Below are 14,004 nucleotides of genomic sequence, written 5' to 3'. Positions count from 1 at the left end.
CTCTGGGCTGCTCTTTGCACAGTCGTAAAATTCTCACTGCCATCAAGAGGGGCTACAGGGGTCTCACCGAAGCCTGCGCTGCATTCTCATGTGCAGACTGAGTCCGCAGAGGTAAAAAGTCAAGTTACTACATATTGGCATTATCATCGGCAGACTGCGGCCTCGCCTCAGCTTTGCATTGTAATAGCCCCAAATGATCTGTCTCTGTTTCTCAGAGCTCTCCTCCCTTGCTTTCGACGTCCTCTGCCGTTAATTAAATTCATACATTATGACTGTGGCTGTCTCCTGGACTCCATCCATCAGACAGCAAGCTGCTTTCCAGTGCCAAGTCAACTCAGTCATAATAAATAGACTCAGAGGCTGACCCTGCCTTCCAGATTTTCACTATGGAAGAAAGCACACAAGTGGCAGTTAAAGCACCTTGTTTCACATCGTACCTCTGCTACTTATAAAGTGAGATCTTGGCAAGTAACTCAAACTTCCCAAGCTTCATATTTTCTATTTATAGTGATTTTTATCCAGGAGTATTTAAGTATCATTATTGGAGCTTTTAAATAATACAAGTCCCACCCCATACCTGTGGAATCAATTTCCAGAGGTGGACCTGGATATCTATATTTTACAAAGCTCCATCAGATGCGTCCATTCTGAAACATTTCTTGATAAAGGACATAAACCATTGGGTTATTGTAGGAACCATATAGATATGGGTATAAAGGTGCGTTCGAGGAGATATAGTGCCCCAAATCTTAGTTATTCATTTTATCTTTTGCTTTTCTTCTCCCGAACACACAGACACAGACGCTTTCTAGGTTCTTGTTCTAAATATCTCTTTCCTTTCCATATGTGAGCACTTATGTTTCTCATTCATTAAATAATGAGTTCAAATGTTGTATTCCATTTAAGTCCTATTACCTTACGCCTCTTCATAGTCTTTCTTTTTTGAAATAATTCTTTTTTTTATTACAGTCCATATCTATGTCATATAGTATATATATCATTAAATCTAATGGAATGAGTATTATTTCCATTTTACAGCCGAGGACCTTAAGGTTAACAGAGATTAAGTAACTCAGTAAGTATTGGAAGTGGAATTGATAACCTTGTCTTATAATTTTAAGTTCATTGCTTTTTCCATTGACAACTCTGGGAATAGTATCCAAGTTTTTACTTATAACTTAGGTGTTAACTATTACAAAGCCAGCAAGTAATAAAGTGAACTTAGGGAACATTTAAAATCTCTTCCACGGCTTGGTGGTTTAATTATTGTTGTAATATGTTTAGAAATTTTGATGGTTGATTGAATTCTTTATTTCTCTCTCAGATATTATTAGCTGAGTAGAGAATTAGTCTGAACTGTGTGGGACTTGGTTCGTCTGCTAGAAAAAAGCACGCGGGCAGCCCTGCCTCCTAGAGCTTGTGCCAGACTCTCTTTTCCTGACCCTGGAAGCATGGAGAATTGTGTCCTCATTGCCATGCAGAAAGGAAGTCACACACGAAACAAGTGGGGGCAGTTCCTATTGCTCGCATTTCCCTTCTCTCAGGTTGATTAGGCATTGGGAAACTCAAGTGTGTTACTCTGGTGAAATAGTTTCCCTTGAGGGCAGACTGTTAGGGAGAACAGATATTTCTGAGTGTTAACAAAAATGGTTATTTTTCTCCTTACATGATGAAAGCGTAAGAAGATTTTTCTCTATCTTCATAGTGACAACCTGGTGGGGCTCCTGGAGGTAAAACTCATGAAAGGTGAGGGTTCTCCTAAAACTGAGCCCCTGCCCCCCAGTTATTTAATTCTCAAGCTTGTTGTCACTGAGCTTTCAGCAACTGCCAATTTCAGTTTAAAGTGTTCTTACCCTACCAGTACTAGTTCTGGCTGTGAACTTCCGTTCCTGGACTTTGACTCTGATAAGCTGTGACTCCCTGTATCTGCCCATCTATCGCTCCAGTTTTCAGGGTAGCGGTTTGCCCTGTGACTTCAGTTCTCTGATGGACTTAAGAAGAATTGTTGATTTTCAGTTTGTTCAGCTTTTCTCTTGTTATGAGGATGGGGGTGATGACTTCCAAGCTTCTTACAAGTCAGACTGGAAGTGGCCTTTTTTACACATGGAAGAAGAAGAAGAAAAAGAAAATGAGTTGCTCTCTGTCTTGGTTGAAATTCTTTTAAAAGTAGAGCCTGAGGCAAGAACTTGTTGCTAGTAGTTAATCTGAAAAGTGATCCCTGAGGGCAGGAGTGAGAGATGGGTAAAGTGAATCAGGGACAGGAGAAAAGTTCATTTACAGAGTACAGCTTTGGCCTGCTAGTTTCCTGACATTGGCCTGGTATGGGGGTGATTAAAAACTCTGCATATGTAGGGTACCTATGTTCACCACAGCCTTGGAACAGAGCAGAAAAAGGCCTGAGGCCAAGCAGATTTTCACAGAAGCTGTGAAAAAAAACGGCCCCTTTGGAAACTTGTAAGTTTTTATTTTAGTTCTTTTGATTTTATACATTTCTTCTTGCTATTTCTCAGACTTTATCTTTAATTTAATCTTTGCTCTCCTGAATGGTGTTCTTAGCAGGCTTAGCCCCTAGGCCTGAGCAGCAGTTGGCTTTGGGTGTCACACTTCATTTTACTTCTTGTTTCGCCTTTTACAGAGCAGCTGGCCACCAAGACAGAGGTTGGACAAGTATCCTGGGGGAAGAGCCCGCCTTGCCAGCCAAGTTCCATAGACTTTCATCTCCTCTTTCAGTCTGATATCCACCAATTCTTATCACTCTTGTCTAGCCTCCTTTCTTCCCAAGCCTAAAATGTTCCCAAGAAGAACATATTTCTATGCGTTAAGTTTTGTGCTAGCCCTATTTGCGATGGGTCATGTGATATTCCAAAAACGGGTGCATGCCTAAGGTTACAAAAACTGAACTTAAGCCTTGATTAACCCAAATCTATCTTGACTTCAGTTTCTGTAATTTGTTGGACCATTGCAGAAATGGCAAAAATGTTTCATATACTAGTCAGTTTCTTGGGACTGCCTAGAACGCTGTGATGAGGGAAATTCTTAAGTTACATCCAGACCCTGAGGGAAAGGTGAAAAGATTGATTGGCAATGTCTGTCTTAGACAAGAAAAGGGGAGAGACATTGCTTGCCATCCCAGGATTAGAAGATCTTGTAGATTCATTTCAGCTCTGCACTGTTAAGAATCTAATTTTTGCTATGACCCCCTTTTTCAGAATTCATCAGTTTTTTTTTTTGTTGTTGTTTGTTTGTTTGTTTGTTTGTTTTTCCCCTTTGGGGATCTCTCTTTTTTTTTCCCCAGCTGTCTCTCAGCAGTTCTTTAACCAATCTGGGATAAGGCTTCAACAATTGAAAGCTCGAAGGTTGCAGCTATCACACTGCATTCCTTGGGTAAGTCATTTTCTTCACTGGGTCTCAGTGAAATTGGAGGGGCTGTCATAAGATATCTAAGGTCTCTTTCAATGACCAAGTCCCACAATTCTATTATTCTGGAGTTACAATGCCTTGGTGAAAACAAACAAACAAACAGCCCACCAACTGGCTTAAGTGCATTGTAGGGTTGCAGCAGGAAGTGTCTTGTCTTCTGTTCCTTCTCCTTCTTTTTCCGTTCCTTCTTGGTGATGAGGAAGGTATGTAGTGGGCTTCATCCAGCCCTCAAATCTCAAAGTGATATTGTAATATACATATTTGATCATTGACTCCATTTCCTGGCATACAACTCTTAAAATCCTTAGAATCTCTGAAGACATCCTTTTGTATGCTAATGAAATGACAGGTGGCTGGCAGCTCCCAGGTCGCTTCAGGATGAGAGCTGGTCACCAGAAAGCTCCAGGCAGAATTAGTGTTGGGACTTTCAGTCCCATCCCCTAATCTCTAAGGCTGAAGGCTAAGTTGATCACCAATGGTCATAGTTTCATCAATCATTCCTGTGTAATGAGGTCTCCATAAAAGCTCCAAAAAGACAGGGTTCAGACATCTTCAGGATAGCCGAACACAAGGAGGCTCCTAGAGGACTGGGTGCCCAGGGTGGGCATGGAAGCTCTGTGCCCCTTTCCATACCTTTCCCTTTGCATCTCTTCCTCTGTATCCCCTTTAATGCTTTTATAATAAACTGGCACACATAAGTTAAGTGTTTTTCTGAGTTCCATGAGCCACTCCAGCCAATTAATCGAACTTAAGGAGGGAATCCTAATGTATAACCAGTTGGTCAGAAGTACAGGTAAAATAATGTGGAGTTTTCAACTGGCCCCAAGCCCCAGTCTGAAGTTGTAGGGGAACAGTCTTGTGGACTGGGTCCTCCACCCATGGGATCTCATGCTGGGTTGGGATAGATAATGTTAGAATTGAAATGAATAAGAGGTCATCTCGTTGGTGTCCTCTGCAGAATTAAGTGACTGCTTGTTGGTGAGGAAACCCCCCACATATTAGGTTAGAAATCTTTTGTGTTGATTGTTATTGGGTAACAGAATAGAAAAAGCACTTTGAGTGTGTTTCTTCAACACACATTACCCTTAATCTTCCTGCTCACCCCCTAAGCAAAGGACCAGACTGACCTGAACGGTTGGGTATATCAAAGGGCACACACAAACGAGAGGCAGAAGGAAATCATGAGGGTGTGCAATGGACTGGTCAAGTGTCCTTTTGGGAAAAACAGAGCATTTGAGATGTCAGGGGTAAGGGGACTCTCTAAAGGTACACTCTGAAGATACAGAATAGAGTGGACTTGGGATCCTGAACCCAGAGGAAAGTGAAGAGAAAGGGTAGAGAAATGATTTATGCATAAGCGGAGCAAGAGAGCAGATCCCGGAGCCAGGCCCTGTATTGGCACTAATTTGCTGTGTGACCTTAGGCAGGAGATCTTATTCCTCTGGGTCTCAGTTTTCTTTTCTTTTCTTTTCTTTTTTTTTGAGACAGAGTTATGCTCTTGTCACTCAGGCTGGAGTGCAATGGCATGACCTCAGCTCACTGGAACCTCTGCCTCCTGGGTTCAAGCAATTCTCCTGCCTCAGCCTCCCAAGTAGCTGGGATTACAGGCATGAGCCACCATGCCTGGCTAATTTTGTATTTTTTTTTTTTTTTTTTAGTAGAGACGGGGTTTCATCATGTTGGTAAGGCTGGTCTCAAACTCCTGACCTCAAGTGATCCACCCGCCTCGGCTTCCTGAAGTGCTGAGATTACAGGCATGAGTCACCATGCCCAGCCTCAGTTTTCTCATGTATCAAAATTAAAGGGAAAAGGAATAAGTTGATTTCTAAGGGTTTTCCCAACTCTAATATCCTGTGGATCCAGTTCCGAGTTCCTAGAGCTTCCTGTATCATGTGTATAGACATAGGTATCCAGGAAGGGAAGGAAAGAGAGAGGGTGTTTCTGAGTCCCTGACAGGGCACATGGAAGCCTAGAAAACCCAGGAAGACTGAGGCTGATCCTGTCTCAGACATAGAAGCCATAGCGGGGCTTCTAAAGACCTAAGCATCGTGCTTGTCCTGTCTCCCCTGTTTGAATTTAAGCCCCAGGAGGACAAAGCTTACTCTCTGGAATCTCTGCATTTTAGACTTACAAGTGTCTTTAAAGGTCATCTGGTCTCAATCCCTCACCCCAAAATGGGAACCCTCTGTATCCTACCACTGAAAGACGGCCCCCATACCTGTGTGTATTTGCCCTTCCAGATCATTTACAGAGTAAAGGGCAGAGTTTGATAACCGCTTCCTGCAGCTGACCTCTTGCCTCAGGACCCAGGAAATCTCCCTTGGGTTCCCCTGACACTGGCTCCAGTGTGCCAGCCTGGAACCTGAAATGCCATTCTCAGCTTCTCTTCAGGGAGTGAGGTGGGCGGAAACATGGCGGGTTTGGAGTCACACAGACCCGGGTTCAAGTCTCACTTCTACTGCTCATTAACTGAGGGTCTTTGGACAAAGTACCCCAGCTCTCTGTGCAGCTAACCTGCAAAATTCCAAGAATAATCCAACCTCGGGGGACTGGCGAGGGGTCATCAGGGGCATGAGATGAGCGTGAAACTCGTGCTCCCTTATTCTGCTCCTAACCGCCCTGTCTCCTCCACCAGGGTGTGAGCGTCTGTGGGGTAGGAACCGTTTCTGAGCCACAGGATTCTCTTTTATCCCAGTGCCAAAATAGTGCTTTGCCTATTATAAAAAATGAGAGAAATAAAATAAAAGCGAATTTATATGTGACCCCAGAATCTAGAACAGAGCTCTCTCTCTCAGCAAGGCCTATTAGCTAACAAAGTTCTGCTGCTCTCTGTCTTCAGAACAAAGACTTATTCTGTGTCCCCAGACAGTCTAAAATGAAGGTTAAATAAAACAGTTCCTGTCTACACACGGAAACAAACAGAAACTGAACTGAACACCGAAACTGAAACTGTTTGTCTCTTCCTGAGAAACGAGCAAACCTGAAAGGTGCTCTCTGAGCTTCAGAGAGAAAAAATGGTTGTAGATATCCGGACTTGGGAGCAGACATTTCAAGAACTAATCCAAGAGGCAAAACCCTGGGCCAAATGGACACTGAAGTTGGATGAAAACCTTCAGCTAGACTGCCTGGCTCAAGGGTGGAAGCAATACCAACAGAGAGCATTTGGCTGGTGAGTGTGGGTTTCCCAGGCCATAGCCCTTCTAAGAACAGGGGCTCAGGCTCAGCTTCGCATGATTTATTCCTCTGAGAGCTTGTTGAAGCAGTAAATGTCACCAGCGTCTCCATCCTATTGTGGTCATAGTACTCTTTAGGGTCTAAATGATAAGACGACTCCAAACCTCCATTTTGTTTAACTGCAGGAAGTTTCTTCTTTTACTAAGTTTCCCTCCATAAATACTTCTGGAAAACCCTGGAGAAGGCCCCCTGTTCCGTAAATCTGCCCTTCTATTTTCTCGCCACCTCATTTGTTCCAGAGTCTTTTGCAGTCTCCCCAGCAGTCCCGACCAGCTTCCCCCAGCTGTAGCAGCTCTCCAAGCCTTGGCCCTGCTCAGTACAAGCCTGGGACGGAGTCATTTTTTTTTTAAAAATATCCTAAGAATTGGCTAAGATCAAGCAATTACTCTGCACATTGCTTTACTGAAGGCCTGGGGATAACAGGAGAGAATGATGTTGCAAAAACTAAATCTAAAACCCAGTTCGTGGAGTAACGAAGTAATACTCCTCCCTTACTCAGCACTTCCCTCTTTAACCCCCAGCAAGCCTGCACATTGCAGGAACCAGTTTCCTTGCCCATGTTAGGAGGGTGAGAATTGCTGACCTGGACAATCAAATTTATTTTTAAATGACACACAGGACCTTCAGTCTAGTTTTCATCTGACCTATTACTCAGCTTACCTGCCTGCCCCATCCTGCCCCAGGTATGGCCTTTTCCATTCCTTATGGACTATTAGCCATGCCATGCATTTTCAGACTTCCACACCATTGTTCATGGAGTTCTACTTGTTCAGCAGACCCTCCCCTCACCCCTCCCTGCTTATCCTCCAAGGCCCGCTCTAGTGCCTCCTCCTCCTAAAAGCATTCTCTGGTTCTCCTAGGCAGAGTAAGTATTCCTTCTTATACATTCCCATAGGATAATGGGATAAGATAAAATATATATGTGTATGTATACACAAATGATATATAATTATATATACATATATACTATGTATTTCAGAGTAATAAATTTATAAATAATGTATGTATTATCGTATATTGTATCAAATACAGTATATGCTTGTTTTTAGCTGCAGAATCTGTTGTTTAAATAAAGCCTCCCAAACCTCTCCAGAACAGTTCTCAAGTCACTTGTCAGAGCCCATATAGCAGTCATTTTGCCCTGCCTTCTAATCCAGGGAACTGTGTAAATGTTTCTTTCCACACCAACCAAAGCTTTTTGAGGGACTCATGATGTCTTACAACATTTTGGCACTGCTCCAAACAGAAAGAAAGTATTTCTCCTGTTGGGATGAATTGATTTGATTGTCATTTTGAGATCGGAAAAGCAACCTACCAGTGTATTTTGGAAAATATCAATCAGCTTTTGAAAACCATTTTGTAGTTTACGAAGTGTTTTCACACACATCATCTCATTTGATGCTGCTAGTATAACCCTTGAATTGTTTTCTATGGATTCAAGCAATGAGGGCTATAGAAGGGAAGAACTTTGCCCAAGGTCTTCCTGATGTACACTGTGGACTTGGATCTTCAACCTAGATATGAGGGAGGCAGGCTCTTTCTCCAGGTGTGAGAGATGAGCTACACTACTCATCAGAGGCAACGTGTTACAGCAGGTAAACAAGATTAATTTCAGATGGCCTGGGATTAGCAACATGCCTCTAACATTTACCCTGTGTGTCCTTAAGCAGGTTGTGTATCCTTTTCATGACTCAGTTTCCTTATCTGGATATTGGGTTTAATAGTGTTTACTTCACAGATGAAATGAGATAAAATTGTAAAACACCATTTATAGTGTATGCCTCAAAATAGATACTTTACCAAAGCTTTCTATGACCAAAATTAGGAACAAGTTTCTCTGGAAGATGGCAGACATGATTTTCCCTCAGAGGCATCTGGAGATGTTTTACTACCAAAGAGGTAGACTTGGTATAACATATGGGTGGCTACTCAGTATTATCTGAAACTTAATCCTTCTTGTTCCTGTTTATCAATGACTGGGACAATTTAAATCACATGAATTTTTTCAAATGGAAAAGGGTCTTAGAGACAGGGGCTAGGACCATTTTCCCTCCGGTTAACAACCAGATGAAGGCATAATGGGCATCTTCCTTCTAACTGCAGGTTCCGGTGTTCTTCCTGCCAGCGAAGCTGGGCTTCCGCCCAGGTGCAGATTCTGTGCCACACGTCCTGGGAGCACTGGACATCTCAGGGCCAGGTGCATATGAGGCTCTTTGGCCAAAGGTGCCAGAAGTGCTCCTGGTCCCAATATGAGATGCCTGAGTTCTCCTCGGATAGCACCATGAGGATTCTGAGCAACCTGGTGCAGCATATACTGAAGAAATACTATGGAAGTGGCACGAGTAAGTCTCCAGAAATGCCAGTAATCCTGGAAGTGGCCCTGGAAGGATCCCATGACACAGCCAATTGTGAGGCATGCACTCTGGGCATCTGTGGACAGGGCTTAAAAAGCTACATGACAAAGCCATCCAAATCCCCACTCTCCCACCTAAAGACTGGGAATTCCTCACCTGGAATTGGTGCTGCATACATCCCAAACCAAGGCAAGAACCAGTCAGCTGAGACAAAAGAGGCTAAGGGGAGAGGGTATGAGAAATTAGGGCCCAGTCGAGACCCAGATCCATTGAACATCTGTGTCTTTGTTTTGCTGCTTGTATTTATTATAGTCAAATGCTTTACATCAGAATGATGAAAATAGGCTTGCCACCTTCTCTTGTTTTAATTCCATGGTAATCAATGAACTGGCTGCCATTTTAATATAACTGAGAATTCGCTTTGAGACCAAGCAGCATCAAGTTTGTAGAATAAACCCTGGTTTCCTAGTTATCCTCTGAAAACAGTGTAAAACATGACCAAACACATAATAAATTTAGTAATAAATATTGTCGAATTGCTGAAAAGTCTTCAATCATTCATTCACTAAGTCATTCAGTGATATCAACATAGCTCAGAAAGTGTGGGAGGCTGAATAATGGTCTCTCCCAACATATGCACATCTTAATCCCCAGAACCTATAAACATGTTACTTTACATGGCAGAATGGACTTTGCGGATGTAATTAAGGACCTTGAAATAGGTAGATTATTTCATATTGTCCAGGTGGATAAGAACCAGGATTTTGTAACAGGGAGGCAACATGCTCAAAATCAGAAAAAGATCTGTCAATGGAACAAGCGGTTGAAGTGCTTTGAAGCTGGAGGAAGAGGTCACAGGCCAGAGTACAGGCAGCTTTTAGAAACCCAAAAGGACAAAGAAACAAATTCTCCCCTGGAGTCTCCCGAAGGAACCAGCCCTGCCTGCACGTGGCTTTAGCCCAGTGACACTGATTTTGGACATCTGGCCTTCAGAAGTGCTTGCACTTAAACTTGTCTTGTTTTAATGCACTAAGTTTGTGGTAATTTATTAGAGAAGCAGTAAGAAACGAATATAGTTATCAATATTACAGTATGAATCAGGGAATTATGTTTTAGGTGTGCTTCAGTTTTGATGGAAAAAAGAGCACTTTATACATTAGAAATACCAGTCAGCCCCATCTCCTCTTGTTCTTCTTTCTCCCCTACTTAAACACACTCAAATATCTCCATCTCAAAGAGATTCCCTTTGATTTGATGATCCTTGGAGATACCATATTCTCACTTCTTTCAGCACTGGATTGGGAATCACAGAAGAACTTGCCAATCCTGAGATCCTCTGATGCATCCTTCACCCCCTATTTTCATCGGTCTGCTAGGCATTTCTGTGTGGCTGTCATGTTTAAAGCCAAGCTCAAAACACCTCTGACTTTCCTGTTTTAAATCCCCCGAGTCACCCAAGCTTATTACCTCAGAGTCATCTTCAACCTCTGCTGATCCCCAGCACTTATTCCTTTCTTTTGTCAAGTTACTCCCATCTCTTCCTTCTACTTTTCCTTGTCATCCTCTCTTCCTACCTAATTCAAAATTATTGATAAACGAGGGGATTTGACTTTATCCCATAGGCAATGGGGTGTCATTGCAAGCATTTGAGGATATGGGCAATTTGAGTAGAACCACATTTTTAAAATACTGTCTATTTCTGGGAAATAATGGAGTACAGAATAGAAATAGTGAGAAGTCTGTCTTGCAATAGAATAGTGGGAAACACAGAAAGAGGGTCCCATAAACAATAAATATCTTGAAAGAATTTGAAGACAAATATAAGAGGCCAAAAGACCTAAGGATAAAATATCTCACTTCTTTCTGGCCATACCTCTTCATTTTATTTCAGGATCCCCCTACCAGTGCTCTCTCTGTTTACATACCCCCTCCCCGAACCACACTGTTGAATTCCTGAATTCCTCCTGTTTTCATACCTTTCTGTTTTTTTCACAAAGTACATTGGCCTGGGGATCTACATGAAAATATTATTCATAGCCTGGTAATGCTGTATGACCTCAGCAAGTCATAATCCCTTCCGGGGCCTTAGTTTCTCCATCTATAAAATAGGTGGGAATAAAACATGGAGGGTTGATCACATGTATTTACATCTGATCTCTCTTGAAATCACACCGAGTGACAGCAAAAGGAAATAAAGGCATCAATAGAGAAGGACAAGGAGAATGGTTAGAAGATAGAACACTGATGGACTAGTGGCAGGTAGCTGACTTAGCAGAGTAGGGTGAGCCAGAATATAAGTTTAGTGTGGAAAAACCAAGATGTGATTCATGTGGCACAATTCCAAAAAGGCTCCAGACTGTAGGCTGAAGTAGCTCTGAAAATGGGCACTGGGAAGGCAAAAATGGGAGTGTTGACTGAAAGACTATACCAAGTTTCCTTCCCCTCTCCCAGGCAGCCTAGTAACCACACTTTACCCAACTGAGGGAGAAGAATGGAGGCTGCTTCTCTGAAGACATTTCTCACAGGGACTGTGGCTCAGGGAAATCCTTAAGAAAGGAGGAGCCACAAGCAATCAAAAAGATCATGGATGTTCACATGCTGAATAATGAGACCCTCTTACCTCACTATCAGCCCCTGGAGCCAGTTTTATAGCCTACCTGTCCATCCCTCATAGACACAGAACAATGGAGGACTCCTTTTCTAGAAAAACGGATCTGCTCAAGATAAAAGAAAATACATATACTGAAAGGGGGTGGGGGCTTCTCCAGTGAAATAGTAAACTCCGATAACCTCAGAGTAAACCCATCGGATGCTAATCCCCTCTGCCAGAGCTTGCAGGTGGCTTTTAAAGGTCTCTTATTTGCACCTTAAATGTGACTGGACAGACTGCCAAGGGATTCTCAAATGTTTGATAAAATCCCCTAATATAAAGGCAAAGAAGAAAAAAAGTTAAAATAAAAAAGACTCTGAAGAAATAGAGATGATTACAGGATAAGAAAACCAAAAAATATTTAAAAAGTAAAACTATTATACCTCAGTAAAATAAGAGAAGGTATAATATTCGTTAGGCAAGAATTAGACATCATCCTGTGGGATAACCCTAGGTGAGACAGCTACCTTTGGCTGGAATCAGATTTATGGTAGAGTCTCAGCTACAAACATCCAATAGGCAATGATCCCAAAAGCTTGGACAATGAGCACCTTAGTCCTCAAGGAAGTGATGTGAGTGGTGCACCAAAGCCTCCACTACAATCTGCATCTTGCAAAACTCAAATCTACTTGCTTTGTATAAAAAGTCTACATCCGGGGAAAGGTCTTCCAGGATTCTTTTCCAGCAGAAACACACAAGAGGAAGGGTAGTGGATAAACTAAGCCCCTACCACTGCATCTGGTCTTGAGACAGCAGTCGTACATCCATAATCTCTTTTTTCTACCTCCAGTTCTTGATTCTCCTTACCCTAACACCTCTGCTGGTTTAGGTGGCTTAAACTATAAGGCTATCCAAACACTTATCCTGAGGACTGTAAGCCCTGGGTCACCAGGTCCTTCTCAGTCTGTGGCTTCTTCCCTTGTCCATCTATTAAATATTATCAAACTTAGGGAAATACCAAGAGATGCGCCAGTGAATCGCTTGGGTGCTAAACACATTCTTCCCACACCCATTGTTTAATAGTAGTCCAATTTCCCTCTGATGATCAGGAAGATTACTCTTTTTTGTTTAAACTTTTATTTTAGGCTCAAGGGTCTATGTGCAGTTTGTCATATAGGTAAATTTGTGTCATGGGGGTTTGTTATACAGATTATTTCCTCACCCAGGTATTAAGCCCAGTATCCATTAGTTATTTTTCCTGATCCTCTCCCTCCTCCCACCCTCTGCCCTCTGGTAGGCCCCACTGTGTGTTGTTCCCTTCTGTGTGTCCATGTGTTCTCATCATTTAACTACCACTTACAAGTGAGAACATGTCATATTTGGTTTTTGTTCCTGCATTAGTTTGCTAAGGACAACAGCCTCTAGATTCATCCATGTCCTTGCAAAGGGCATAATCTCTCTCTCTTTTTTTTTATGGCTGCATAGAATTCCATGGTGTGTATGTACCATATTTTCTTTATCCAGTGTATCACTGATGGGCATTTAGGTTGATTCCATATCTTTGCAATTGTGAATAGTGCTGTGAGGAACACATGCGTGTATGTGTCTTTATAATAGAATGATTTATGTTCCTTTGGATATATACCCAGTAATGGGATCACTGGGTCAAATAGTATTTCTGTCTTTATGTTTTTGAGGAATCACTACACTGTCTTCTACAATGGCTGGACCAATTTACACTCCCATCAACAGTGTAAAGGCATTCTTTTTCTCTACAACCTTGCCAGCAGCTGTTATTTTTTGACTTTTTAATAGCCATTCTGACTGGTGTGAGATGGTATATCATTGTGGTTTTGATTTGCATTCAGGAACATAACTCTTTTTCTTGTATGCTGCACTCTTGGCAAAGGATCTCAGGAATGATCAGCCGTAGCTAGACAAGGGAGTTTTGCTATGTTTCTTGGTGGAACCATTCACCATCTAAGATCTCTTGACCTGCAGAGCCTTGAGTTGTGGCAATGGGAAGCACAGAAAACGGCAAGTGATTTAACGTGAAGCATTGTAAACAGTTACTCCTAAACCACCCGTTGATTTCCAGACCCATATATTCTACTTATTGTGACCACAGCATCATGTGATGGTAATTGATTCAGGTTGTATACCGCATTCTGGTGGATGGTGATTCATCTTTACAAAATAGCATCTCTAAATTGCACCACAGCTGCATCTTAAAGATCATTGATCTGCCATTAATCTATCAGGCTGGCAGCTCCTGGGAAATGCAGTTATTTGGTAAAACCAGGAAATTCCATGGTCGTATTGCCACTTCTGTAATTCTTTTGCTACAAATTTTCTCCCTTGGTCTAATGAGACATTATGTGCTACGTTAGTTTGCTAGGGCTGTAA

At 42.2% G+C, this 14,004-nt stretch overlaps 1 protein-coding gene and 1 long non-coding RNA gene across 4 annotated transcripts in view; one reads left to right on the top strand and one right to left on the bottom strand.

The window, feature by feature from the left end:
* The window catches only part of LOC105470892 (uncharacterized), a 313,903-nt gene that overhangs the window by 61,382 nt on the left and 238,517 nt on the right, over positions 1 to 14,004 (bottom strand). The gene's annotated exons all lie outside the window — the stretch shown is intronic.
* LOC105470890 (receptor transporter protein 4) lies at positions 6,233 to 11,760 on the top strand. The gene is made up of 2 exons (XM_011723176.3): positions 6,233 to 6,589; positions 8,758 to 11,760. Exons 1-2 carry the CDS (start codon positions 6,435 to 6,437, stop codon positions 9,341 to 9,343), a joined length of 741 nt encoding a protein of 246 aa, XP_011721478.2. The 5' UTR covers positions 6,233 to 6,434; the 3' UTR covers positions 9,344 to 11,760.

Source organism: Macaca nemestrina, chromosome 2 (genome assembly GCF_043159975.1).
Source record: "Macaca nemestrina isolate mMacNem1 chromosome 2, mMacNem.hap1, whole genome shotgun sequence".
NCBI classification, from domain to species: Eukaryota; Metazoa; Chordata; class Mammalia; order Primates; family Cercopithecidae; genus Macaca; species Macaca nemestrina.
Note: the sequence above shows the minus strand (reverse complement) of the source record. Positions and strands in the feature narration are given on the sequence as shown.